Genomic DNA, 27,294 nt, shown 5'->3' with positions numbered 1-27,294 from the left:
ACTGCCACCTCCATGCTTTGTTTTATCAGTAAAAATGATGTCGTTCCACCATATTTCTTCCTTTATAATAAACCGTTTAACAAAGTCCAGTCCCTTCTTTTGATTCTGTTCATTCACATAAAGTTTCTTCCTGCCCACTCTTCCATTGTAGCCACTATTTTTTGATTCTCAGTGAATTGTTTGAGGATGTGCCTCCTTTCCAGTCTCGTTTATAAGCTCTCTTGCTAACCTTTGTGCATTGAGTGTAGGATCCTTCTTTATTTTTCATATTAGGTTCCTCTTATCACATGCATCCAATTTCTTTGGTTGGCCTTTTTGAGGTACAGAGTCTATACAGTCCTTGTACTTTAATTGTCTGATGATATCTGCCACAGTACTCTTACTCATTATGAACATGGTAGCAACTTGTCAATATCATTTACCTTTCACATTATGAACAACCACTAGTTGTCATATATCAAAACTGGTATTGGCTTTGCATGCATTGTACCATTTGAATAATTCACCACCTTATAAACAAACACTGTCTTCTAACTCAGATTATATAACTTTACACGTTTGTTAAAAACAAGTGCTGTTGCCACCTGTCTGAATATTAAAGTAATGTGAAAACTGAACAGTATTATGAGAAGGAAAGTTGCTGCTCACCATATAGTGGAGATTCTGAGTTGCAGATAGGCACAATAAAAAAACTCTCACAATTAAAGCTTTTGGCCATTGGCCTTCATCAACATTACACATACACACACACACACACACACACACACACACACACACACGCACGCACAAATGCAACTCACACACAGGACTGCAGTATCAGGCAAATGAAACCACACTGCAAGCAGCAACACCAGTGCATGATGGGAGTGGCGGCTGTGTTGGGGTAAGGAGGAGGCTGGGGCGGAGAGGGCGAGGGATAATATGTTGAGGGTGCTAAACAGTGAAGTGCTGCAGGTTAGACGGAGGGCAGGGGAGAGGTGGAGAGGGGTGGGGAGGAGTAGCAAAAGAGGAGAGAAATAAAAAGACTGTGTGAGGTGGTGGAATGATGGTTGTGTAGTGCTGGAATGGGAACAGGAACGGGGCTGGATGAGTGAGGACAGTGGTTAACGAAGGTTGAGGCCAGGAGGGTTACAGGAACATGGGATGTATTACAGGGAAAGTTCCCACCTGCTCAATTCAGAAAAGTTGGGGTTGGTGGGAAGGATCCATATGACACAGGTTGTGAATCAGTCATTGAAATGAAGGATGTCATACTGGGCAGCATGCTCAGCAACAGGGTGGTCCACTTGTTTCTTGCCATAGTTTGTCGGTGGCCATTCATGTGGACAGACAGTTTGTTGGTTGTCATGCCTACATAGAATGCAGCACAGTTGTTGCAACTTAGCTTGTAGGTCACATGACTTGTTTCACAGATAGCCCTGCCTTTGATGGGATAGGTGATGTTAGTGACCGGACTGGAGTAGGTGGTTGTGGGAGGATGTATGGAACAGGTCTTGCATCTAGGTCTATTACAGGGGTATGAGCCATGAGGTAAGGGGTTGGGAGCAGGGGTTGTGTAAGGATCGATGAGTATATTGTGTAGGTTTGGTGGACAGCGGAATACCACTGTGGGAGGGGTGGGAAGGAAAGTGGGAAGGACATTTCTCATTTCAGGACATGATGAAAGGTAGTCGAAACCCTGGCAGAGAATGTAATTCAGTTGCTCCTGTCCTGGGTGGTACTGAGTTACGAGGGGAATGCTCCTCTGTGTCTGGATGGAGGGTCGTTGGGAGATGGTGGGAGACTGGAAAGATAAGGCACAGGAGATCTTCACAGCCTGTGCCATATGGATTCTTCCCAGCAACACCAGCTTTTCTGAATTGGGCAGGTGGGAACTTTCCTTGCAGTACATTCTATGTTCTCATCACCCTCTTGGTCTCAACCTTCATTAGTCACTGTCATCACCCATCCATCCCCTTCCCTGTTCCCATTCCAGCACCACACAGCCGTCATTCTACCACCACACCCAGTCTTTTTGTTTCTCTCCTTTTCTGCTTCTTCCCCCTCCCCCTGCCCCTTCTCCACCTCTCCCCTGCAGCAATTCACTGTCCGCCATCCCCACCATAGTATCCCTCCCCCTCACCATCCCAACCTCCTCGTTACCCCCCACCCAGTCACCATTCCCATAATGCGCTGGTGCTGCTGCTCGCAGTGTGGTTTCAGTTGCCTGATACTGCAGTCATTTGTGTGAGTTGGGTTTGTGTGTGTGTGTGTGTGTGTGTGTGTGTGTGTGTGTGTGTGTGTGTCTGTTGTTGACGAAGGCCAATGGCTGACAGCTTTAATTGTGAAAGTCTTTTTGTTGTGCCTATCTGCGACTCAGCATCTCTGCTACATGGTTAGTAGCAACTTTCCTTCTCATAATACTGTTACAGTCCATCCTAGATTTTCCATTATTTGAAAACTGAACAGTGTTTTATTTAAACAGTATTATTTAACAACTGTTACAAGTTGTATAAAACGGTTAATACTATTATTTACTGAGTAACTACCTTAATATAACACTTGATTATTTTTTTAAATTTTTGTTGTGTTAAAAGTGAAGTTATGATGCTGCAGAGCAATAATCTCAAAGTATCTGAATATTAATGTTACTCACTGAACATTGTCCTATCCATCTGTTTACCAGCTTCTGTTTGTTTCAGTAGAATTCCTCTGCTTTCTTTCCCATTGTACGTCACGCAGTTTTCTGTGTTTTCACTTTTTAGAAATTTGGCATCTTAGTCTTTCACCTAAGTATTGTAATAGAGTTAAAATATTTACAGATGCAGCATTTCAGACTTCAGTTATGTAATGACTCAATCTTTGGCTTCTAGAACAAACACAATCTATACCTCACCAGCCTTACATTTCTTTTCAGTCATTTTCATTATTGTGTTTGATGTTTTGGGCATACTGGCTATTTTGCTTTTTAATTTCTGTTACAGCATTTTCCAAATATGCATTGCTAACATTTTGATGTTATACCAATAGAGCCTATAACCTTTGTTCATGCTTAGACACAATCTTAAATTATTTACACAGTCTACTTTTACATAAAGGTGTTATTGTTAGAGAAGTTATTTAAGTATCACAACTTTTTTTTTATTCCTTCAATATTTGCTGACAGACATATTGATATTTTCATAAACTTAACTTCCTATGATTTGCAGAGATGTCATACAGTTTGTTTGCATCTACAGCTGTGTTCTTTATAATATTTCGTCAGGTTACAGTCAGACCCTGCAAAGGAATATGAAGTGGAAGTTGAAGGAGACTGGGTATCAGACTTACCATATTTCAATTTTGATACAGATTTAGCTGCATCAGCAATTGCTAGAACAATTGCTACTGAAAAATGGACAAAGCAGTACTTCAATAATCTCAAAATGTAAGTAAATAACGTGAAGTAATCATCTTAATATGAATTGGCTTAAGTTATGTTTTCAAATATTTGTCACAGATGTTTTAAAAAATTATCTGAAATAAAACACCAACCTCCCACAAATTTGTTTTCAATCTCAATTTAAAGGTGTATCATAAACAGTTTTGGAGTTTAGGTTCAATGCTGCTACCTGATGCTGGATGACAACTTTTCTGCTTTGAACACCATTGCTATTGCCCTCTCAGATACCTCTATTGCATACAGTAGATTTGTTCTGTGGAAGGCATGAAGGCATTTGAAAGTAGTAATATTAATGAGATGGTCTGTACACATCACCACATTGTATTATCACTGAGAATGAATTATAAACATATTTCTACTACCATGGGCTCTGAACATGTGTGTCATTATTGTGACAACGTATGGAAACCATTAGTCGCCATTTACTTCTACTTCAGGACATACTGTATCTACCAGAGGATACTGGAACAGACCAAAAATATTATCAACCCAGAAAATAGTTCAAGTTCAGAGGAATTGAAGAAGAGATTGAGTCTCCTACTATTCTTCCGTGCTTTGTGACTACTGCACCAGTTCAGAGAAGTAATAGACAAGTGAATAGTACATGAACTATGTCAGACAGTTGTTTCTACATATCTGTTCCCCTATTCTTTGGGGACCACAAAATAAAACTAGATCAGAAGGCACTTGTTGGCATTTTCATGCCTCTATTCTCTTCTGCTTTGATGGAAACCATTGTTTGCCAGCTAATCTGCATGCAACAAAAATGGAAATGAAGAACTGTGTCTTATTGTGCCAGATTTTGCAGAAGTTCTTGGGTATAAATGTAATCATGTATTACGTCAAATAACCTAGGATTAGGTCCTATTTGTGTTTAGAGGCTGCATTCAGAACTGATCTGATTGTGAGCAGCATGAGAGTCGGTCAGTTTGAGATAAACAACAACAGTGCACAAGGAGTAGAAAATATGATCAACTGTACAATATTCATCCTGTTTCAGATTCCCTTCAGAGTTCATTTCTACAAGCACCTGATGTAGAACACAGTCTGTTGATAACCAAACTACAAATTAGAGGCCAACACGCATTGAAGCAATATAAAGCAGGGAAACCTGAACTATGAGGCCTCAAGATATGGGTTCTTGCAGGTAGCTCATAATATGTGCACAGATTTGAAGTTTACCAGGAAGCAGTGGAAGAAGAGGAATGGTCAGTGAGTTTTGAGCCTGTGCAGATGTTATCTTGAGACTGTGATGATCTAGAACACAAAAACCATAAAGTGTTTTTCAATAATTGGTTCACAAATAATCCTCTGCTACAGGAACTGTAGAAAATGAAATATATGCCACAGTAATGTGTTGACCAAATAGGCTCCAAGAAGCTCAATCCGTGATACTTCCTGAAAACTAACTGAGGAAAAAAGGCAAAGAAGCAGTTTCAACAGTAATAAATGATAGTTGTTTTACAATTACTTGCTGGCTTCACAGCTCTGTTGTTTATGTGGCTTCAGCAAGCATTGGTAACGAGTAACAGGACGCTGCAAAGTGAAGGAGCAAGAAAGAAGAAATTATTGACATTTTTAATCACATGTTGTTGCTTACTACAATTTGTACATTGAAGGTGTTGATGTAATGGACTAATGTTTGGCATTGTATGTGCACCAGCACCACAAGAAACATTGGTACCTGTAAGTATTTGTGATTTTCTCGATATGTGTGTAATAAATTACTGGTTCATATATAGGGCAAAGAAAAATAATTTCACTCTTTTATATTTATAGTGTTCACAGCAAGAGCACTAATAAAGATTGGTTATCATGATGCGAGTAGTGTAAAAAGAGGCAGGTCAATCCTACCTCCACCTAAAGTAAACCAATACCAAGTGAACAGAACAGCAGATGAAATATTTCATGCAGAGAATCTTTGGCCAAAACTCGCAGAAGTCAAAAATGCAAACCACTGCCATTAGAAATTTGTGGAAGGAAAACAAAATATACAGTGTTTGTATCATATGTAAAGAACTTGTGTGTTCTAATAGTTTTGAAAATTTTCCCACCGTACGTGGTTTAACTATTTTTATAAAAGCATGCATTATTACATAGTGTTAACTGTGATGGACATAATTAAAATTTGTGATGTAGGCATTTGATAACTTGTAAATGCCACTTGTTAAAATTAATCATGCATTCAATTTTATTTCCTTTCAAATTAAGTCAGGCAAGAAGCTGTTACGACGGGCTGAAAATGATGTTACATTTTGTGATTACAGAATAGCTATTATAGACAGAACTTTTAATAAGTGTTTAACTGATTTCTGTAGGTACCATTACTTTTAAAACATATTTTCCATCCACTGAATGACATCACACCACTAACAGACTAAAATCTGAAGCTTCAAAAAACAAGCACCTGAAAACTGTCTATAGATGAATATTCTCAATCTAAATCTAGTCATGCGGCCCCTGTGACTGTCACTTATTTTTTGGTTTTGCTTTTATTTAATACTTCAAAAAAACTATCTCCATGTTAATTACTGTAATGATGCACAGCAACACACCATTTAGCAAATGGATGTTATTAGGCATCTCTACCAATTCAAAATAAAATTAAAAACTTTTATTTATTTTATTTACATTTCTTTTTACACATAATCATCAAATAATGACTTTTCCAAACATTGTATTTATGTACATAGGTTAATACATAATGCCATATTTATGTACAAAGATGAATGCATTATATCTAAAAACAAAGATGATGTGACTTACCAAATGAAAGCGCTGCAGGTCGATAGACACACAAACACACACAAACATACACACAAAATTCAAGCTTTCCCAACCAACGGTTGCTTCATCAGGAAAGAGGGAAGGAGAGGGAAAGATGAAAGGATGCGGGTTTTAAGGGAGAGGGTAAGGAGTCATTCCAATCCCGGGAGCGGAAAGACTTACCTTTGGGGGGAAAAAAGGACAGGTGTACACTCGCACACACACCCATATCCATCCGCCATACACAGACACAAGCAGACATTTGTAAAGGCAAAGAGTTTGGGCAAGTACAGAGGCAAAGATGTTGTTGAAAGACAGTTGAGGTATGAGCAGCGGCAACTTGAAATTAGCGGAGGTTGAGGCCTGGCGGATAACGAGAAGAGAGGATATACTGAAGGGCAAGTTCCCATCTCCGGAGTTCTGACAGGTTGGTGTTAGTGGGAAGTATCCAGATAACCCGGATGGTGTAACACTGTGTCAATATGTGCTGGCCGTGCACCGAGGCATGTTTAGCCACAGGGTGATCCTCATTACCAACAAACACTGTCTGCCTGTGTCCATTCATGTGAATGGACAGTTTGTTGCTGGTCATTCCCACATAGAAAGCTTCACAGTGTAGGCAGGTCAGTTGGTAAATCACGTGGGTGCTTTCACACATGGCTCTGCCTTTGATCGTGTACACTTTCCGGGTTACAGGACTGGAGTAAGTGGCGGTGGGAGGGTGCATGGGACAGGTTTTACACCGGGGCCAGTTACAAGGGTAGGAGCCAGAGGGTAGGGAAGGTGGTTTGGGGATTTCATAGGGATGAACTAAGAGGTTACAAAGGTTAAGTGGATGGCAGAAAGAGCTCTTGGTGGAGTGGGGAGGATTTCATGAAGGATGGATCTCATTTCGGGGCAGGATTTGAGGAAGTCGAAGTCATATCCCTGCTGGAGAGCCACATTCAGAGTCTGATCCAGTCCCGGAAAGTATCCTGTCACAAGTGGGGCACTTTTGTGGTTCTTCTGTGGGAGGTTCTGGGTTTGAGGGGGTGAGGAAGTGGCTCTGGTTATTTGCTTCTGTACCAGGTCGGGAGGGTAATTGCGGGATGCGAAAGCTGTTGTCAGGTTGTTGGTGTAATGGTTCAGGGATTCCGGACTGGAGCAGGTTCATTTGCCACGAAGACCTAGGCTGTAGGGAAGGGACCGTTTGATGTGGAATGGGTGGCAGCTGTCATAATAGAGGTACTGTTGCTTGTTGGTGGGTTTGATGTGGACGGACGTGTGAAGCTGGCCATTGGACAGATGGAGGTCAACGTCAAGGAAAGTGGCATGGGATTTGGAGTAGGACCAGGTGAATCTGATGGAAACAAAGGAGTTGAGGTTGGAGAGGAAATTCTGGAGTTCTTCTTCACTGTGAGTCCAGATCATGAAGATGTCATCAATAAATCTGTACCAAACTTTGGGTTGGCAGGCCTGGGTAACCAAGAAGGCTTCCTCTAAGTGACCCATGAATAGGTTGGCGTACGAGGGGGCCATCCTGGTACCCATGGCTGTTCCCTTTAATTGTTGGTATGTCTGGCCTTCAAAAGTGAAGAAATTGTGGGTCAGGATGAAGCTGGCTAAGGTAATGAGGAAAGAGGTTTTAGGTAGGGTGGCAGGTGATCGGTGTGAAAGGAAGTGGTCCATCACAGCGAGGCCCTGGACGTGTGGAATATTTGTGTATAAGGAAGTGGCATCAATGGTTACAAGGATGGTTTCTGGGGGTAACAGATTGGGTAAGGATTCCAGGCGTTCGAGAAAGTGGTTGGTGTCTTTGATGAAGGATGGGAGACTGCATGTAATGGGTGGAATGTTTCCCTCTATTATATCCAGATGAATGCATTATATTATTTATGCAGACATAACTGGTTTGACAAATTACAGACTACATATTTAGGTAATTGTTTCCACTCTTATGAAAAAATTTTTAATTCTGGCTCTAACTTGTAGTTTCTACTGTCCAGATTAAGTCATTACATACTCTGTAATTGCTTTTGCATCTTCTTTCACTGCTTACAGAAATCAATATCAGATAACAACTTGCAGTTTCTGTTGTCAAAATCAATTTGGTTTCAAAGGCTAGAGACAGGGCATAAGGAGCCCAGAATTCATTCAGGGTATCTAGAGATTCATTTATAAAAATATTATGTAATTTTAACTGTCTCTTATGGATTTGGCAATTTTTCCTACCACATTTAACCATTGACGTACGTGGTACACTTCCCTAACTGATATAAAGAGGTGCACAATTAATGTAGCCAAAATGATTTAGTATGATACCCTTTACTGATACAGAGAGGACTACAACACAGCAACACTTCCAATAGAACTGCCGTGGGTCTTAGTTGCACTGCTCACAGATACTTCATTCTGCTGTGGAAACTATCTGGTCAGTGGTGTCGCTAGCACTGATGTTCCCAATGTCCCTTCAAGAGCCCCCCCCCCTCCCCCCTTCCACCAAAGTATGGTATGCTGGGGGAAGTGATGATTGGCAAGTGTCATCAGTCATGGGAACCATGCTCATTTGCACATGACCAGATGTGTTGTGGCCAGCTGCAAAGCAAGACATGAGTGAACTGTTTCCCAGCATCTAGTTGGTAGTGGTGGTACAGAGGTGGTACCATATCAAGTAAGAAGGAGACTGGCTGGCGAGACCAAATCAGGCATAGGCGGTAACTGTGGATGAGCCAGCATGGATGGTGCATCAGAGGGTATTGGTATTGGAGTTGACGACAGGGCCTGAGGTAACAACTGAAGAGAAGCCTGTGCTGGTGTGGTAATGGTGTGTGTGCCATCTGCCATCAAGTGTGAGATTATAGCTCCATACACAACACATTCCAGTAATCAAAAGACAAGGTTGATGTTGTGGACTATCCATGCGGTAAATGTGTCAGGAGTGTTGTGACATTAATCTACTATGAGGTCATAAACAAGTTTGATGCTGACACTATAGGATCAAAGTCATGGACATCGAGGGGATGACTGCCAGGTCATCACATAGCAAAGATGCCTGATGTTACTGGGAGAGTTGTTGTCCTCATCATTGTATGAGGTGTCAGAATTTATAGGCCAAGGAGTGAGAAAGTCATGGAGGACCTGTGCCGCTATCAGTCTGTACCAGGAGGCAATCATTGTTTTCCCATTGAGCAAGATGTTGAAGGTATGTGGACCAGGCTTGACAATGGAAAATGGACTCGAATAAGATGGTTGTAGTGCTGGCCAGATTGTGTAGCATTACATAGTTGCAGTCTGAGAGCAACTTGTGTATGAAGGTTTGGGGCAGTGTAAGCAGTAGGTGGTCGCTTCTGTGAATTGTGTATGTGGTACTTCACCTGCTGCAGTAACACTGGTAGGTCTGCCATGTCGGGAGCTGGTGTTGAGAGGACAGACTCCACTGGCTGCATAATGGACTTGCTGTACAGGACTTCCACAGGGGAAGCCCATAGGTCCTCCTTAAACATCGTACAAAGGCCTCTACCCATGTCAAGTATAAGTAGAAGCAGAAGTAGAAGTTTATTGTCTCATAACATAGAGATTCAAGCCATTGACTTAAAGTACAGGAGACTCGTCAAAACACAAAATATGTACAATACTGAATAATTACTTAATTAAGCAATTAATAATTTTTCTTCAAAAGTGAATGACTTTTAAGGTTAACCATCCTAAGTATCTGCTCTCTCCTGCTCAAATTTTCAGGTTGTCATTTATGAATTCTTCTACTGAATAGTAACATTTCTGCACTAGTTTCTCATATGAGGATTTTTTCAGTATTTCTAAATTTATGCTGAGCAATTCTCTTCCTTTCACTTTGTTATAAATTTTCATACATGTATAATGTGGAGTTTGAGCAATAAAGTTTCAAATGGTGGGTGGGCAGCATAAAATTATTTAGATTTCTGGTGTTGTAATCATGTTGAAAATGATTTGCTACAAATAAATGAGGGTTACTGTGTACATAGATAATCAGCTCATATATGTATAGTGATGGAACACTTCCTATATTTTGATTTTTTAGGAGTGGGCGACATAATTTTCTTCACCCTACATTGTGCAAGTTTTAGCATTCGACATATATGGTTTGAGTTACCTTAAAATCCAATTCCATACCTTATTACTGACTCAAAGTAGTTGTGATATACTACTTTTCTTATGCCCATACTGGTAGCATTGTACAATATTCTCATTGCAATTGCTAGGCTTTTCAATTTATTTACAAGGTACTGTATATGTGATCCCCATGATAGATTTTTATCTAGTTGCATTCCTAGGAATTTCACACAGCTAGCTTCCTGCAAATCCTGGTTTCTGTGACTGACCTGAATATCATTTAATTTTGTTTGTTTTGTTTTAAACTGCATTAACTGACTCTTTTACATGTTTAATTTTAACCCATTTCAATCAAACCAGTTATCTAATTTTTCTAAAGTGTATAATACAGTTTGTTGAATTTGAACAGTACTGCTACTTCCAATGATTAATGATGTGTCATCTGCAAATAAAACTGGGTGACACCCAATATTAAGTGGCAGATCATTTATGTAAAACAAAAACGGAATGGGACCTAAGACAGAACCTTGCGGTACTCCAAGTGAAATGGTTTTCTATTTTGAAGTATAAGTTCCTTTCTCTGATGTTATAACCACTCTTTGTCTCTGGTTGGTTCCATAGAATTTAAACCATTCTAATACCATGCCCCTAATTCCATACTTTTCCAGTTTACAGAGTAGCAAGGAGTGATTCACACTATCAAAGGCCTTTGAGAGGTCCCAAAAAAATTCCTGTGGCATGCAGTGAGTTGGCTAGAGATGAGCTAATTTTATCAACAAAATTATTTATAGCAGATACTGTGGTTTTGCCTTTTTGAAATCCATACTGATTTTTTGAGATAATTTAAAATTTTCTATGGCATTTTGAATTTGTATGCCAACTATCTTTTCAAATATTTTTGATAGTGATGGAAGAAGATAGATTGGGCGATAGTTTCTCATATGTTCTTTTGTACCTTTTTTGAATAGTGGCTTTACCACTCTTCTTGAAGGGACTGGTTAACTATAGTAGTTAGGCCTCTACCAACAGTCCACCATGGCACATGAGTGCAATTTTCAGAGTGCAATGCTACCATTCCACGAGCCCATTAGTCTGTGAATGGTATGCGGTTTTATGATTGTGAGTAATTTCACAGAGCTGGCAGTGTGTATCAAACAGAGATGATCCAAATTGGCTCCCTTGGTCTGTGGTAACTGTTTCTGGGCAATCGAAGTGAGATGACCTCATGTCGATGAAAGCTCAAGCAGTGGGTTCCACTGTGATGTCTATCAGAGGCATGACTTTGACCCAGAATGAGACTTGATCAGTTATTAACAGAATGTATTTGTAGTCTTCTGATTCCAGCAGGGGGCTTACATGGTTGAGGTGCACATCCCAAAATTGTGCATGAGGTATATCGAAGTGACTGAGAGGAGACTGCATATGCCAGTCAACCTTTCTATATTGGTGTACCAGGCAAGCTTGTGACTAGATGCGGCAATCAGTTGATCTTAGCCAAATGGACAGTTTGGTTATGAGATGTACCATTGGTCGAACCCTCAGGCAAGTCAGGTTGTAAAGCTTATCAAACACTGGTCAGCTCATGAGCGTGGCAATGAGACATCAAATTCTGTTCTGTTAAAAATCACAGGTAATGTGGACATCAGTGCCAGGAATTACTTACCATTCACTGTGAAGATTAGAGTGTCACTGTTGAGTAGGTTCATTATAGATGTATCATGGTCTTGTTGTTCATCCATCAGTTCAGCATAGTTGATGTGGAGTGAAACAGTATTGATGCATGGGAGCTAGTCGGTAATGATGTTGTCATCTCCATGTAACAAATGTGAGCTGTGTGTTGTGTGATGAGTTCAAGATGACAAAAGCATTGAGGACATATATCCTTTGATGGGTGACACACAGCAGCATCAGCAGCATTGAGTTGCATGTGGTTCATATAGATCATGACATGTCTACTTCAGCAGCCTCCTGAAATATCAAATTGTTTTGTACACAACATGAAACACTTAACTGAACGTGGACCATTTTAACTGCAGTTCTGTGAGTTTTCTAGAGAAGAAGCAAAGTCGTTACATTTCACCTGCCACAACTTGCTATAGGGGCATCCCGATGGCCAAATCACTGACATCCGTAGTGACAGTGAGCTGTGCATCTGGTATCAGGTGTGTCAGAACAGCCATTTTATGAGGCAGTCTTTGAAATGGTTGAACAGCTTGCATGTCAGTGGTCCACACAAGTTTCCTTTTCCCTGTGTATTCAACCTTGCAAGAATAAGAGTGAGGGAGCCTCAATTGCCACCACATGTGGCAGTTAACATAGATGAAAGCTTGGGGTATGTCTATGGATGTGTTAACAGCTGAATGAGCTCTGTTCATTGGGGTATGGGTTTGATGCCATCGACATTAAGAACATGTTTGAGAAAGGTTATTTTGTTTCTCCACAACTGAGATTTATCTTTGTTAATGACTATGCCAGCTTTTTGAAGGGCAGCAAGTGCTAGTTGAAGATGCCATTCCTGATCCTAGGGGTAAGATACAATTTTCAGATTTATCCAAACAATTTTTTGCAGAGTTAAAGTTACTATCTTCTTGACTTATAGATCACCAATTAATCTAATTAAAGCAGCAAGATATATTCGATCAGGAATACACAATAATACATGATAAATAATCTTAGCTATCTCTGATATAGGATTGTTCTAGAGAATAGAAACTTTTTTCAAGCAAGAACTCCTTTAGCTTACTTTTAAATAGTACATTATTACCTCATAGGCACTTAATATTACTTGGAAGTACATTGAAGATTTTTGTGCTTGTGTATTTTACACCTTTTTGCACCAGGGACAAATGTTTCAGGTCACAGTGTATGTCACATTTCCTTCTTGTGTTATGATGATGGTATGTTTCATTGGTTTCATATTGAGAATGATCATGAAGCATGAATGTCATGATTGGAAAGAGGTGTTGTGAAGTAGTGGTTAGTATTCCTATTTGCTTAAAAAGGTTGTAACATGAAGTTCTTTGAGACACCACACAAAACATTTGGACAACCTTTTCCTTACTTGTAAAGACTTTTTTTGATGGTGGTGAATTGGCCCAGAATATCATTATTCGGAAAGGCTTCACAACAACAAAGTGCTTTCAATGAGTGTTTACATTTCTAATAAGTCATGCAGATGGTGGTTTGAGAAGCATTACTTTCAAAGTAAGTATCTTTTCATGCAAGATAAATTATTAGAATGAAATTTTCACTGTGCAGTAGAGTATATGATATGAATCCTCCTGGCAGATTAAAACTGTATGCTGAATCAAGACTCGAATGTGGGGCCTTACCTTTCATGGCAAGTGCTCTACCAACTGAGCTTCAGCACAACTCAAGACTTGTCCTCTCAGCTTTCCTCCCCCAGTACCTCATCTCCTACCTTCCAAACTTCACAGAAGTTCTCCTGTGAAACTCACAAGACAGGCACTCCTGGAAGAAAGACATGGCTTAATCACAGTGTGGGGGTTGTTTCTAGTATGAAATTATCACTTGCAATGGAATGTACACTAAAATAAGACTTCCTGGCAGATTAAAACTGTGTGCTGGATTGAAACTCGAACTTGGGACCTTTACCTTTTGTGGGCACGTGCTCTGCCAATTGAGCTACTGGAACATGACTCACGACCCATCGTCACAGCTTTACTTCCGCCAGTACCTTCCTACTACCTTCCAGAGCTCACAGAAGTTCTCCTGCAAAACCTGCAAGACCAGCAGTCCTGAATAAAGGGTATTGTAGAGACATGGCTTAGCCACATCCTGGGGGATATTTCCAGAATGAAATTTTAACTCTGCAGTGGAGTGTATGCTTGTATGAAACTTCTTGGCATATTAAAACTGTGTGCCAGACTGAGACTTGAACTCTGGACCTTTTTACATTTCATGTTTGTGTTCAAGTCTCAACCAGCACACAATTTTAATCTGCTAGGAAGTTTCATATCAGCACCTACTCCACTGCAGAGTGAAAATTCCATTCTGGGAACATCCTCCTGGTTGCAGTTAAGCCGTGTCTCCACAATATCCTTTCTTCAAGAGTGCTAGTCTTGCAAGGTTTGCGGGAGAACTTCTGAAGTTTGGAAGATGGGAGACAAGGTACCGGCAGAAGTAACGCTATGAGGACGTGTCATGAGTCATGTTTTGGTAGCTCAGTTTGTAGAACATTTCCTCATGAAAGGTAAAGCTCATAAGTTTGAATTTTGATCTGGCACACAATTTTAATCTGCCAGGAAGTTTCATACTAGCTCACACTTCACTGTAGAGTGAAAGTTCATTCTGGAAACAGCCCCAGGCTGTGACTAAGCCATGTCACCACAGTATCCTTTCTTCCAGGAGTGCTAGTCTTGTAAGTTTCACAGGGGGACTTCTGTGAAGTTCGGATGGTAGGAGATGAGGTACTGGCAGAAGTAAAGTTGTGGGGATGGGTCATGAGTTGTGCTTGGGTAGCTCAGTTGGTAGAGCACTTTCCCATGAACAGTAAAGGTCCTGAGTTCGAGTCTTGGTCTGGTGTACAGTGTTAATCTGTCAGGAAATTTCAAGATGAATTATGTTACATGTGAGAATGTGTGATAAATTTCTTAAATCACAGAGAATCTGAATCTCATTCAGAACGTAACACTTTGAGGACCAGCAACTTAGAAAATTCTCAGGCACAGACACCAGTCACTTATGCCATAATTTAAACTTTTATTGACATACTTGTGTTTGATATATCTTAAACAGTCCACATGGTCAAAAATACCAAGCTTCAAGGTTAGTTTTTCATATTTACTTTAGTTCTTTCATAGATGACAAATTATGCAATAACGATGGCAACAAGTATAATTATCTCAAAAAAAAAAAAAAAAAAAGGCGTTGTGAGTTTGCGCTGGGTCAGGGGTTAATTTCTCGTGTCTATTCATCATCGTCACTGTACTATTCAGTCCACATTTAAACTATTGGCTATTTCCTTCCAGTCCACGATTCATACACACATTTCACATGCTCAGCAGCCAGAAATCTGTCCAAACCCAACCCAATCTAAACAACATTTTCACAGTCATTAATTTCACCACTCTACCAACTGAGATACCCAAGCACAACTCATGACCCATCCTCACATTCAGTCCTTCTTGTGGATTTCTAAAAAAGAAACAGCTCACCAAAAATGCTCATTAGTTGAATACTGAAACATGCCATGTAGATTCTATGAAGGCCAATATTTCACAAGTGAATATCTGTCCAACAGATTTAGTCAAAACCTCTGAAATTTCGCCAAACAGTCCTCAACAACAACTGCTATCAACTTAGCTCACCAATAACTCAAACACTAAGTAATTCTTCATCTTACACATTATTTTTTCTGGCACTAGTAACGTGACCATCCATGTTCAAAGCTAGCGAGCGACTTCCCTAACTCCCAGTGTAACTATCAGGTAACAAGCAGGAACTGTCTCAATTCTGAGTGGCTGACCATGCTGACTGCCAATCAGAATACTTGCTCATGATCATACTCGCACCAAAACTAGTCTGCACCAATCCTTATACACAGACGCATTTGCGTCAATCTGACAAACAAATATTAAAATAATGTTTAATAAACGAAAACAAAAAGACAATAATTCTGGAAATATTCTTTAGATACAGATTTTACTCCAGCTGACTTTCTGGCTACTCTGTTACAATAGCAATCACAGTTAGACACACAGCATCAGCAAAGTGGGTTAATCCCCTAGGATTATTTTCCCACAACAGGCTTGTGTAACTCTTGCACGTTACTTAAGACAGTATATGACGCAATATTGGAATTTGATGAATGTCCCACATACGCACTCTCATTTACTCACAGGCTCACATAACACATAATAAAATAAATATTGGTTTTAATAGTTCTTTCTGAAGTTATTCTAGATTTCATACTATGAAAATTGTATGGTATTTGAAATTTTTAAATTAAATTTCAATTAAATAATTTTATACCTTGATACTTCAGGTGAGTATTTCAACTGACAACCAAAAACAAGTCATAAATGTTCCCAAGTGAATTTCCTTTCTTAAGCGTAGTTTTTCTAACTTTAAAGTAAGTTTTATCTCTGAAAATATGCCCACTAGAAAGCTGAGATTTTCACACCACCTGTCTATTAATAACAAAGTGCAGTATACAAATTATGAAAGTGATTACACAAAAACTACTATCCTTTATTTAGAGTCTTATAGGTGGTGAATGTACGCATTCAATAAGAATCATTGAATAGCTTTCCCACAGCAGGCAGTGACAGATGCACGTGTGTTTCCCAGGTAGGCTGCTAGATGTCAGCCCCTGCAGTTACAGACAGCAAGCTATCCTAAAATAAACGTTTGCTCAGAACAACTTGCAATGCTACAAGTTGTTGTGCAATTTCAAATGTGTGGAAAAGTCAAACTGCCCAATAGAACATTAATTCAGCCAGGTAACCCATAAAATCTTTGGTGGACACCAGTGAAACTCATAATCCTGCTTGTCAGAAATACTCAGCAGCTGCAATTGAAGCTGTACTCTTAGGATTCTGCCTAACCACATCCACTGAAGAACCTGCAAAATTTTTTTGACAATCAGTATCATATGAGAAAGTGTAGCTTTTCTGTGGCAATGCTGTATATATATTAATTTAAACCATCAACTTTTCCTATTTGTGTGTTTGCACTACTTAACAGTGATGTTGCTATTGGCTGACTACATTACATGTCCTATGCTTTGAATATCTGCTGTCATTGGCTGGCAGACCATGTGACATGAACTATGATTGGCTGACAAAAGCACATAACTGTCTCAGTGTCAGTGCTTCAGAATCTACAATGCTGTATTTCGTGGAATTTGTATCTATACTTTTGTAATATGAAAATATGCAGTGTACATGTTGCTGTGCATCAAAGACATTTCCAAAGTACATTTTTTTTTGGGGGGGGGGGGGGGGGGGGGTGTTTCATCTCCTAAAGTGCTGGAAAGTTCTTGCCATTGTATAAAACCCTTACCATTCAAAGAATTGATAAGTTTTACAGTTCCAAGCGAAAGTATATTGTCACTTAACATGGAAAAAAATGTACTTTCACCTGGAGTATAGCATATTTTTACTCAAGAAAAATCTGCAAAAAATGTGTTTTTACCTTGGGAAAAGTGTATTTTTAACCAGAAAATCCAGATTCTCCTTCCCCCCCCCCCCCCCCCCCCCCCCCCCCATATTAACACCCTGAAGATATAGTTCCACTGTTCACCCCTGTGGCACACTCTGCATAACTGTTTCATACATGAGCTGAATGTTGAATTTCCTCACACCATTCCAATAATTTGTTTCCTGCAATGTTAATGACTCTTTTAAGTATGCAGACAGGAGTTAAAATTATGTGAGTCTGATGCTGTGTACTTTCTTTTAGAGTAGAGCAAGGATGAACAGATCAGAATGCCTATGTATGATCTAAAAAGATGGTCACAATGTCCTTCCCTTTGTACAGACAGCTGTCTACTTTGCACAAAAATTCTGTAACAGTAATCATAGTGTTCTGATCATTTCAAAATCCATGCTGAGCTTCTGCCTAAATATTGTTTGTTGTGAAGAAGGCGTTAGGATGTGCAGCCTTACAGATCTTGCCAAATGTGGCAGCCAGTTCCATTGATCTGTAGCTTGATGCTTCTTCGTCTGATCCTTATCTGTGCATCTGTTTGACTATGCTCTCTCTCAGTGTACTAGAAATGTACCTTCTATAATGATACAGTTGATGAGATATGTAGTTGGTGTAAGCATTTAATTTGTACCATCCTGACCACTTCAGTGTTTGTTTTTTAGCTATTACTGTAGCATGAAACCTGTAACCAATACAATACACCCACAACACCCGCTTTTTTTAAAAAATCTTGGATTATATTTGAAAACTGCACATAATAATCTTTCTGTTTACACTGGACCAAGGTGATAAGGCATAGTGTTAAGAGTTAACCAAAAAACAACTTTTGTATGAGTCTTCTCGCACAGTAATTAACTCACAGCAGACTTGGAAGTTTCATTTCCATGCTCATCATTATAATGAGCAAACAGGACATCAGAATTATTAGAAAATAATGTAGTAGCTTCTGTAGAGATTGCAAGCTTGGTTACATCTAATAAAACGACTGAAAATGTGACAAAATCTATCATTTTCACTATCACTGTTTCATTAAGATGAGAATCAATTCTTCAGGTGAAGCTATCCAAGAGAATCACAAATTTGTCTAAGCAGTGATAATTTCATTGGATGTTGACATTGTTTGCTGTTCAGGGGAACAACAGCTACTGCATGTCATCCCTGGGTAGCTTCAGTAAGAATCTGTGAAACACCATCACTTGTTTTGCTGGTCACTTACATTCCATGTTGGCACAGTTTATGGGTGTTCATAGGAACAACAGAAGCTGTCTCATTAACCATTCCTTCTAAAAATAATCCGATTATTGAGATTCAAGAACTGAACATTTCTCTTAGCTACATGGTGAGAAGCGCTAATAATTATAAAGCTGCATGACAAATAATAGTATATTGTGAACAGGCCACTGTTGTTCCAAAAGCCGGTAACTAAGTTCTTTGAAAAATACCATTGTAATCAAGTAAATATTAAACTATCAATAAATGTTAAGTGGCAATTATTTCATATAACTGAGGAAGCAGTCTTACTATGTTCTATTTAGCTGGTGAAGTGCAACTAATACTGAGAAGAAGAGTGATAGTTTGCTAATACAGGAGACAGATTACAGTAAATTTGTAACAGTTTCTTCTCTTTTGTCAGTATATACTTTGACACATTCCACATCCTTGAATACTCTCCATCTTGATGGGATCTGTGGAACATGATGAACAAATAATTTTAAAAATCGTGTCTTGTTCTGACTGTGCTAATGGAAGCTGCCTCTCAAAAAAAATATGTTGTACCATGTACTTAAAAACAGTACAGAACTCAACCACTTACACTGATTATTTGCTGGAATCTCTCTCTCTCTCTCTCTCTCTCTCTCTCTCTCTCTCTCTGTCTCTCTCTCTCTCTCTCTCTCACACACACACACACACACACACACACACACACACACACCACACACTCACTAACATTTTCCTCATACATTTCGTCTTACATAGACAGACACAGTATACAAGGCATTAAAAATAAAGTGCCTAATACTCTTACTTCAAAAGGATGTAGGTTGCAGTAGGTACTGGGAGATGAAGAAGCATGCACAGGATAGAGTAGCATGGAGAGCTGCATCAAACCAGTCTCAGGACTGAAGACCACAACAACAACAATACTCTTACAAGTAAAAAAAAACTAAAAGCCACATAATCATATGACTAAACAGGACTACTTGTTGCGATATGGGCCAGTTTATATGTGATGAGAATGGTCAATAATTGGTGGTGTAGGCTGTCTTCTTGTTGACATTCATTGCTCATTTCATAATGATTACATTTGTCCCTGTACTTTAAACAGTAGAAAGTCCAGGATGGAATAACAACAATATGTAAAGGATAGACTGCTAATCACTGCAAGAGGAGGTGTTTAGACATGGACAGACACAATACTTTTATCTTTTAAAAAAGTCTTTCTTCAGAAGCAGAAAACACACACACACACACACACACACACACACACACACACACGCACACGCAACACACACACACACACACACACACACACACACACACACACACACACACACACACACGTGTCCAAATGCAGGCTGTGGCTGTGTCTGACATCAGCAGCAATCTTTGGTGGGTGGATGGGGCTAGAGGGGTAAGTAGGAGACATGGAGTGGAGAAGGGAGGATAGCAGGGTAGGGATGGGGAAGTGTTGTACTGCTGTAGAAATGAGTAGGGTTACAGTGGGTACAGGACTGCTAGGTGCAGTCAGGAGGCTGGGATACACTGCTGCTTCACAGCCAGTGCCACTGGGTCCTTCCTACCAAGACCAGCTTTTCTGAAACATACAGGTGGGAACCCTCCCTTCCTGCCCTGGTTGCAGCCTTTGCTAGTCCCTGTTCTCCACCCCCTTCCCTGTTGCCACTCCAGAACTGTCCTCACTTTCTGTTCCATCAATGCACCTACTAGTCTTTTCCCCACTCCTAGCGGCCCTATCCTGCCCCCACCAAGCCACAGAACAACAAGAAAAGAGAAGTGAAACTGCTGTGTTACAAGAGGGAAAAACGGACCAATAGCAGTGCCTCTAGTGGTATGGAGGTGAACTAAAAAAGGTTAAACATTGCGGGTTGCACTCCTCCTTGTTTATGTTCATTGTAGGTTTTTTCTTTTGCTTTTAGTTTTCTTATCTCAGTTTTCTGGGCATGCTATTTAATTGTTTTGGCTAGCATCATAATAAAATACTTTAAACACAGCTATCACACACTGCAATACAGCAGTGACAAACCTATTACTCAGGAATATTTGGAGTCCAATTTAGCTGCTACAGTTTTATTTAGCTATAGTTATTTACACTACAGGCTTGTTTTGTCTTACTGACAGTTTCAAGTGTTGCATCCGGTTTCTATGATGCACAAAACATCCTGGAGCTTTTAAATGTTTACAGAAATCAATATAAGTGTGTTCGTTTACAAGTCTATTTTTGATGTTTTCTTGAGCAGTGACTGTCAGACATGTTTTGGAAACACACCCTTGTTTAGCCTATGCCTATTTTTGTTCATAAAAACTTCTTTGGAAAGAAAAAAGATCTTCACAAGCAAAATAAGTAGCACAGTTCACATCAGGTGACAGCTTACAAACACTTTTCCACTTCAGAAGCAACTCTTGATGTTGTTTTGGGAACCTGTGGAAATGCTTGTTGCTAATTTTCACCATTGAACCCAGATAATATACAGATCAACAGCCAGGTAATTTACAGGAGTATTTCAATGTCAGTTTGTTGTGTTGAATATTCTGGAAGAAAAAAAACCATAAAATTCTTCATTAAATAAAATTACTACAGACGTATCAAAACTATTTAAACAAACGAATGGGAATCACACAGCTTAATTCACAATGGAAGAGAATAAATTTCATTTATAGCCTACAAGATTATTTACTGAAAATTAAATGTCTTACCTTAGGATTAATTGTAGACATATTTTCAGCAGGAAATCTCTTCAGTTCCATGGTGAATTTTATGAAATTTAAACTAAAAAAAACTGTTTATAATGAAGATCAGTAGTATGTCAATATGAAACAAATAGAAAGACAACTGTAACTGTAGACTTCATACAGAGCAAGATGATAGAATATCAGCAACCGCCATTGGTCAGCTCTCATTGGTCAGTTCCAGCTTCGTTTGACCCCTAGCGCCTCTAGTGGTCTGGAAGGAACTACGTGGCTTGTTGCCTCTTCTCCCATATAGGTTTCACTCACATGCATAAAACTTCTGCTTGCTCTAGCAACAGCACAAAATTCCCCCACCCCTACACTGCTATCCCTCCCCATCCCATGCCTCCTCCTTAACCCACCATCCGCCATGGATTGCTGCTCACATCAGCACAGGCACAAGGCGCTGTCAGGCCCAAGCGGCCATAGACAGTAACCACATGTGTGTGAATTGAGTGTGTGTGGGTGTACGTTTTCTGAAAAAGGCCCATTTGTCTGAAAGCTAAAAGTGTAGCAATGTTTTCATTGTTTGTGCCTGTGACATTATGCCTCATCTGTGGTGAGTAGCATTCTGTCCTTTTCATACTGAGATCTCTGTACTTAGTTTTGTGGCAGTGATGCTGTTATCAGACAATCAGACATAGCACTTATAACTGCTTCCTAGATCAGCCATTCTGTGTGTATCATTCTGATGTTGTGCTGGCATCAGAAGAATATCATTACAGTTAATAAGGAAATTAACTCACCTGAAAGTGGCAGGGGGGAGGGGGGGCAGTTTCCCCTAATGAGAATTCATTAAGCATGAAAATGAAAAAGGTCCTGGATATGTATGACCTAAAATACAGCAAAAATTATCACCAAAATGGCCTGAAAATATCAATAAAATGTCATAAAAATGATATGAAACATATGTAAAGTGTGTTATAAAGTGAAGTAGAGTAATGAGAAATTTTGTAGGAGGTCAAAACTAAAGTTATGACAAAGATAATGAATTTAGAACTGTTGTATTTTCTTTAAGAAATCTGATTCTTTGAAGATGTACAAAAATTGTTGTATAACCATGTTATAGCTATTGTTGTGTATAACTTTCTACACACAGAGGTTCTCGAAAATGAGGGAACATCTGTTGACAAACAAATACTTCCAGTGACAAAATCTTCCAACATTTCCTGAAACAACTGGAACATGGATTTTCATATTTTCCTTTATTTTTCAAAAACAAAGTAAAAAAAAAAACTGGCACGTGAATATCAGTATTTCACAAACAGACACTATGTTTGGCACAAAATTGATACAAAATTTTGATATTTTTGTTTCAATACACATACCTGATAACAGTTAACAACCGTAAGTGACACGACAATGATAAAAGCAGGTGAATCGTTTCATTTACAGAGTGTTTAAGTACATTCTCCAGCAACATTGTTATGTTTTCTCTAGAGGCTCATTAAAAGAGGCCAACATTAAAAGAATGAATTGTTGTGTCATAAATGAGTGTTAAATATAAAAAATGTAAAAATGAAGTAAAATGTTAAAAACAATGTCTGCTTTGTAAACTCAACTATGTGACAAAAAATCCAAACTTAAATTTAAATTTCTAGAATCAGAATGTTTGGGACTTTAGCACTGGTGAACAATGGCTCATAAGGAAAGAAAGATTAAACGTTAACAAATTCCAGGTTTTACTAATAAGCTATAATAAAATAAAATGACACTGCCTACCAGCTGAGTGATAAACTATCACATATGTCCGGTGGTCTACATCTGCATCTGCAGCTAAATCTACATACAGTGTCCACAAGCAACCATATGGCACACCTTGTACCACTAATAGTCATTTCTGTTCCTTTTCCACTTGCTAATAGAGTGAGGGGGAAGTGACTGTCTATGTCTCTGTGTGAACTGTAATTATCTTGCCTTGTCCTTGTGATCCTTTTGTGAGATGTATACTGATGGCAGTAGAATCATTCTACTGTCTGCCTCGAATGCCAATTTTCTAAATTTTTTTAATACTGTTTTGTAAAAAGAATGTTGTCCTCTGTCCAAGGATTCCCATTTGAGTTCATGGAGCATCTCTGTAATACTTTCATATTGATCGAACCTAGCGATAATAAATATAACAAAACATCTCTGAATTTTTTGGATGTCTTCCTTTAATCTGACCTAGTGTGGATCCCTGACATTCGAACAGTACTCATCAATAGGTCAAATTAGTTGTTCTGTATACAGTTTCCTTTATAAATGAGTTACACATTCCTAGAATTCTCCCAATAAATTGAAGCAAACCACTTGTCTTCTCTACCACTGATCTTTTGTGCTCATTCCGTTTCATATTGCTTCACAATGACACATTAGATTGACTACATTGACATGACTGTGTCAGGATGCATACCTCTACTATTGTATTTATCCTAATCATCTGAATTAACTTACATTTTCCTACATTTAGGGCATGCTGCCATTAGTCTAACCAAATTATCATAAAATGACCTGAAAATATTCATAATATTATATAAAAGTTACATAAAACATATGTAAAGTGTGTTATAAAGTTAAGTAGAGTTATGAGAAACTTTGTAGGAAGTTTGAATTGAAGTTATAAAAAAGATAATTTAAAATCTCTATACTTTTCTCTAAGAAACCTTATTCTTTGAAGATGTAGACATTACACCTAGATATTTGATCAACATGACTGTGTTAAGTGACACAGCACTAATACTAACATAGTCCATGTGGGAGCCCCCTCGGTCATAAACAATCACCATAAAGAAACAGAGAGTACTGCATAATAGTTGTAAAACAAAGCATAGGACTATATCTAGAGAGATGCTGAACAAAACTTATTTGGCTGTCAAGAGAACAATGCACAAAGCCTTCAATGACTACTATAATAGAATATTTTCAAATGATCTTTCACAAAACCCAAAAAAATTCAAGTCATATGGAAAGGCTGTTAGTGGCACCAATGGTAGTGTCCAGTTCTTAGTGAGTTAGACAAGAACTGAAATTGAGGGTAGCAGAAATAAACCTGAAAAGCTTAAGCCCATTTTTAAAAGCTTGTTTACAAAGGAAATCCAAGAGAACTGCCCCAATTTAATTTTCTTACCAGTGAAAAGATGTGTTAAATAAGTGTTATTGTCATTGGTGTTGAGAAACAGCTAAAATTGTTAAAACTGAACAAAACTCCAAGGCCTGATAGAATCCCTATCAGATTCTACAGTAAAGTTGCAGCTGATTAGCCTCTCTCCTATAACTATAAACTATCATAGATCCCTCGCACAAAAAACTGTGCCAAGTACTTGAGGTAAAAAAAAAACAAAAAAAAAAAAAAAAACTACCATCCAACATCCTTAACATTGGTTTCTTGTAGAATCCTGAACATGTTCTGAGCTGCCATCCAGCATAGACTCTGAAAACATGAATCACTTGAAACCCAGCTCGCACCTTTCTCACGTGACATACTGAAAGTTCTGGATCAAGCCAGTCAGGCAGAGATAGTATTTCTTGATTTCTGAAAAGCATTTGTTTATTGTCAGAAGTGTGATTATATGATATATCAAGTGAAATTCGTGACTGGATTGAGGACTTTTTGGTATAGAAGATGCAGCATGTTATCTTGGATGCAGAGTTATCATTAGAAGCAGAAGAAACTTAGGGTATGCCCCAGGAAAGTGGTTTGGGACCATTGCTGTTGATGTTGTATATTAATGACCTTGCAGACAATATTAATTGTGACCTCAGACTTCTTGCAGATGATGCAGTTATCTATAATGAAGTACTCTCTGAAAAGAAGCTGCACACATATTCAGTCACGTTTTGATAAGATTTCAGAGTGGTGCAAAGATTGGTAACTTGTGTTAAACTTTCAAAAATATAAAATTGCACACTTCACAAAATGTAAAGAATGTTGTATCCTATCATCATAATATCAATGAGTCACTGTTGTAATCGGCCACCTCTTAGAAATACTTGGGTGTAACACTTTGTAGGGATATGAAATAGAATTATCACATAGACTGAGCCATGTGTAAAGCAAGTGAAAGACTTCAGTTTATTGGTAGGATACTGGGGAAGTGCAGTTAGTCTACAAAGGAGATTGCTTACAAATCAGTTGTGCAACTGGTTCTAGAATATTGTTCAAGAGTGTGGGACACGTACCAATAGGACCAACAGGGTATATTGAATGTATACAGAGAAGGGCAGCATGGGTGGTCACAGATTTGTTTGATCTGTGGGAAAGTGTCACAGAGATACTGAAGAAACAGGTATGGCAGACTCTTGAAGATAGATGTAAACTATCCTGAAAAAGTCTACTAAAAAAATTTCAAGAACTGGTTTAAATGATTACTCTAGGAATATACAACAATTCCCTATTTAAGACTTACATAGGGATCGTGAGGACAAAATTAGAGTAACTACAGCATGCACGGAGGCATTCAAATGATCATTCATATGTGAATGGAATGGGAAGAAACCCTTAATAACTGGTACAATGGGACATTCACTCTGGTTTTCAAACTACAGATCTCGATGTCGATGTAGATACTGTACCTGATCAGTACAGGATTATTTTTACTACTTGTCTGCATTAACTTTCATTTTTCTACATCTAGAAAAGTTCACCAACAGGAATTCAGTTTAATTCATCCTGTATCCTCCTACAATCACTCAAAGACATCACTATCCCATACACAACAGTGTCATCAGCAAAGAGCCACACTGAGCAAGGTGGCACAGTGGTTAGTACACTGGACTTGCATTCAGGAGGAGGATGACTCAAATCCGTGTCCAGCCATCCTGATTTAGGTTTTCCATGATTTCCCTAAATTGCTGAAGGTAATTGCCAGGATGGTTCCATAGAAATGGCATGGCCGACTTCCTTCCCCATCCTTAACCTAATCCAATGGGACCGATGACCTCACTGGTCCCCTGCCCCCAGAATCAACCTAAGAGCCACAGTTTTTTCTGCATATATATTTTAAGTTACCTTCAGCTCGAAGAAGTCTGTGAAACCCCCGACTTGTAAAATATTCTTCTTACCTGCAGATTAACTTAATTTTTACTATAAACCAGGACTTGGCAACTCTGATCATTTAAGGCTTTTAATGTGCCTTTAAGTACAATGAATATTATATGATAAGTATTTTGTTACAGGAGACCTTCTGGGCAAAGAATAATAAGTATTTTTTTTTTTTTTTCAGTACATGTACATATACATTATTGGCATAAACTTCTGGTCAGTGTTATTCCTTGACAGCGCAGCTGGCACAGAAAACTCTTTGCTGCCTTTGACTACTTTGCCCATCAAGACTCCAAGTACATCTTTAACTCTTTTCGAATGGCACAGAGACCAGGCAGAATACCTCATGTATATAATAAAATTCACAAAACAAGACTTGTCCCCTAATATATCTTCTTAGATAATAATTAAAACTTTATATTCTGAACAATTATTCTGGATAACAAAAATGTATATAACTCTACCAATAAAGCTTGTTCATTTATATTCAAAATTAGTACGAGATTTCACTTCCACTCAACAAAATTATTTATTTCCAAACTTTGGCTACAAAATATCTGGAAAGTCTCATACTCCCACAATAAGAGAGGAAGAGTGGTTCTATCATATTTTCATGGGGGACTCCTGACTATACCTCATCTCTTAATACTTGCCATCAAGGACAATGTACTGGCTTCTATTACTTAAAAAAATCTTCCAGCCACTCACATCCACAAGAACCTATTCCATTATTCCATATGCTCAAATCTTTGTTAACAGTCTGCAGTGGGCTACTTTGTTAAACATTTTCTGGAAACATAGGAATATGGAATTTGCCTGTGGCCCTTCATCCATGGTATGCTGAATACTGTTTGGGGAAACGGCAAGCTGAGTTTCACAT

General features: G+C 38.8%; 1 protein-coding gene across 1 annotated transcript in view; it reads left to right on the top strand.

Annotated features, from left to right (window-relative positions):
• LOC124607017 overlaps positions 1 to 27,294 on the top strand; it is a 231,844-nt gene that overhangs the window by 104,603 nt on the left and 99,947 nt on the right. Inside the window, exon 5 of the mRNA XM_047139176.1 lies at positions 3,245 to 3,406. Coding sequence (XP_046995132.1) covers positions 3,245 to 3,406 — 162 coding nt within the window. The remainder of the gene's footprint in view (positions 1 to 3,244; positions 3,407 to 27,294) is intronic.

This window comes from Schistocerca americana, chromosome 3, assembly GCF_021461395.2.
Source record: "Schistocerca americana isolate TAMUIC-IGC-003095 chromosome 3, iqSchAmer2.1, whole genome shotgun sequence".
Lineage (NCBI taxonomy): Eukaryota > Metazoa > Arthropoda > Insecta > Orthoptera > Acrididae > Schistocerca > Schistocerca americana.
This window is presented reverse-complemented; position numbering and strand designations above follow the sequence as displayed.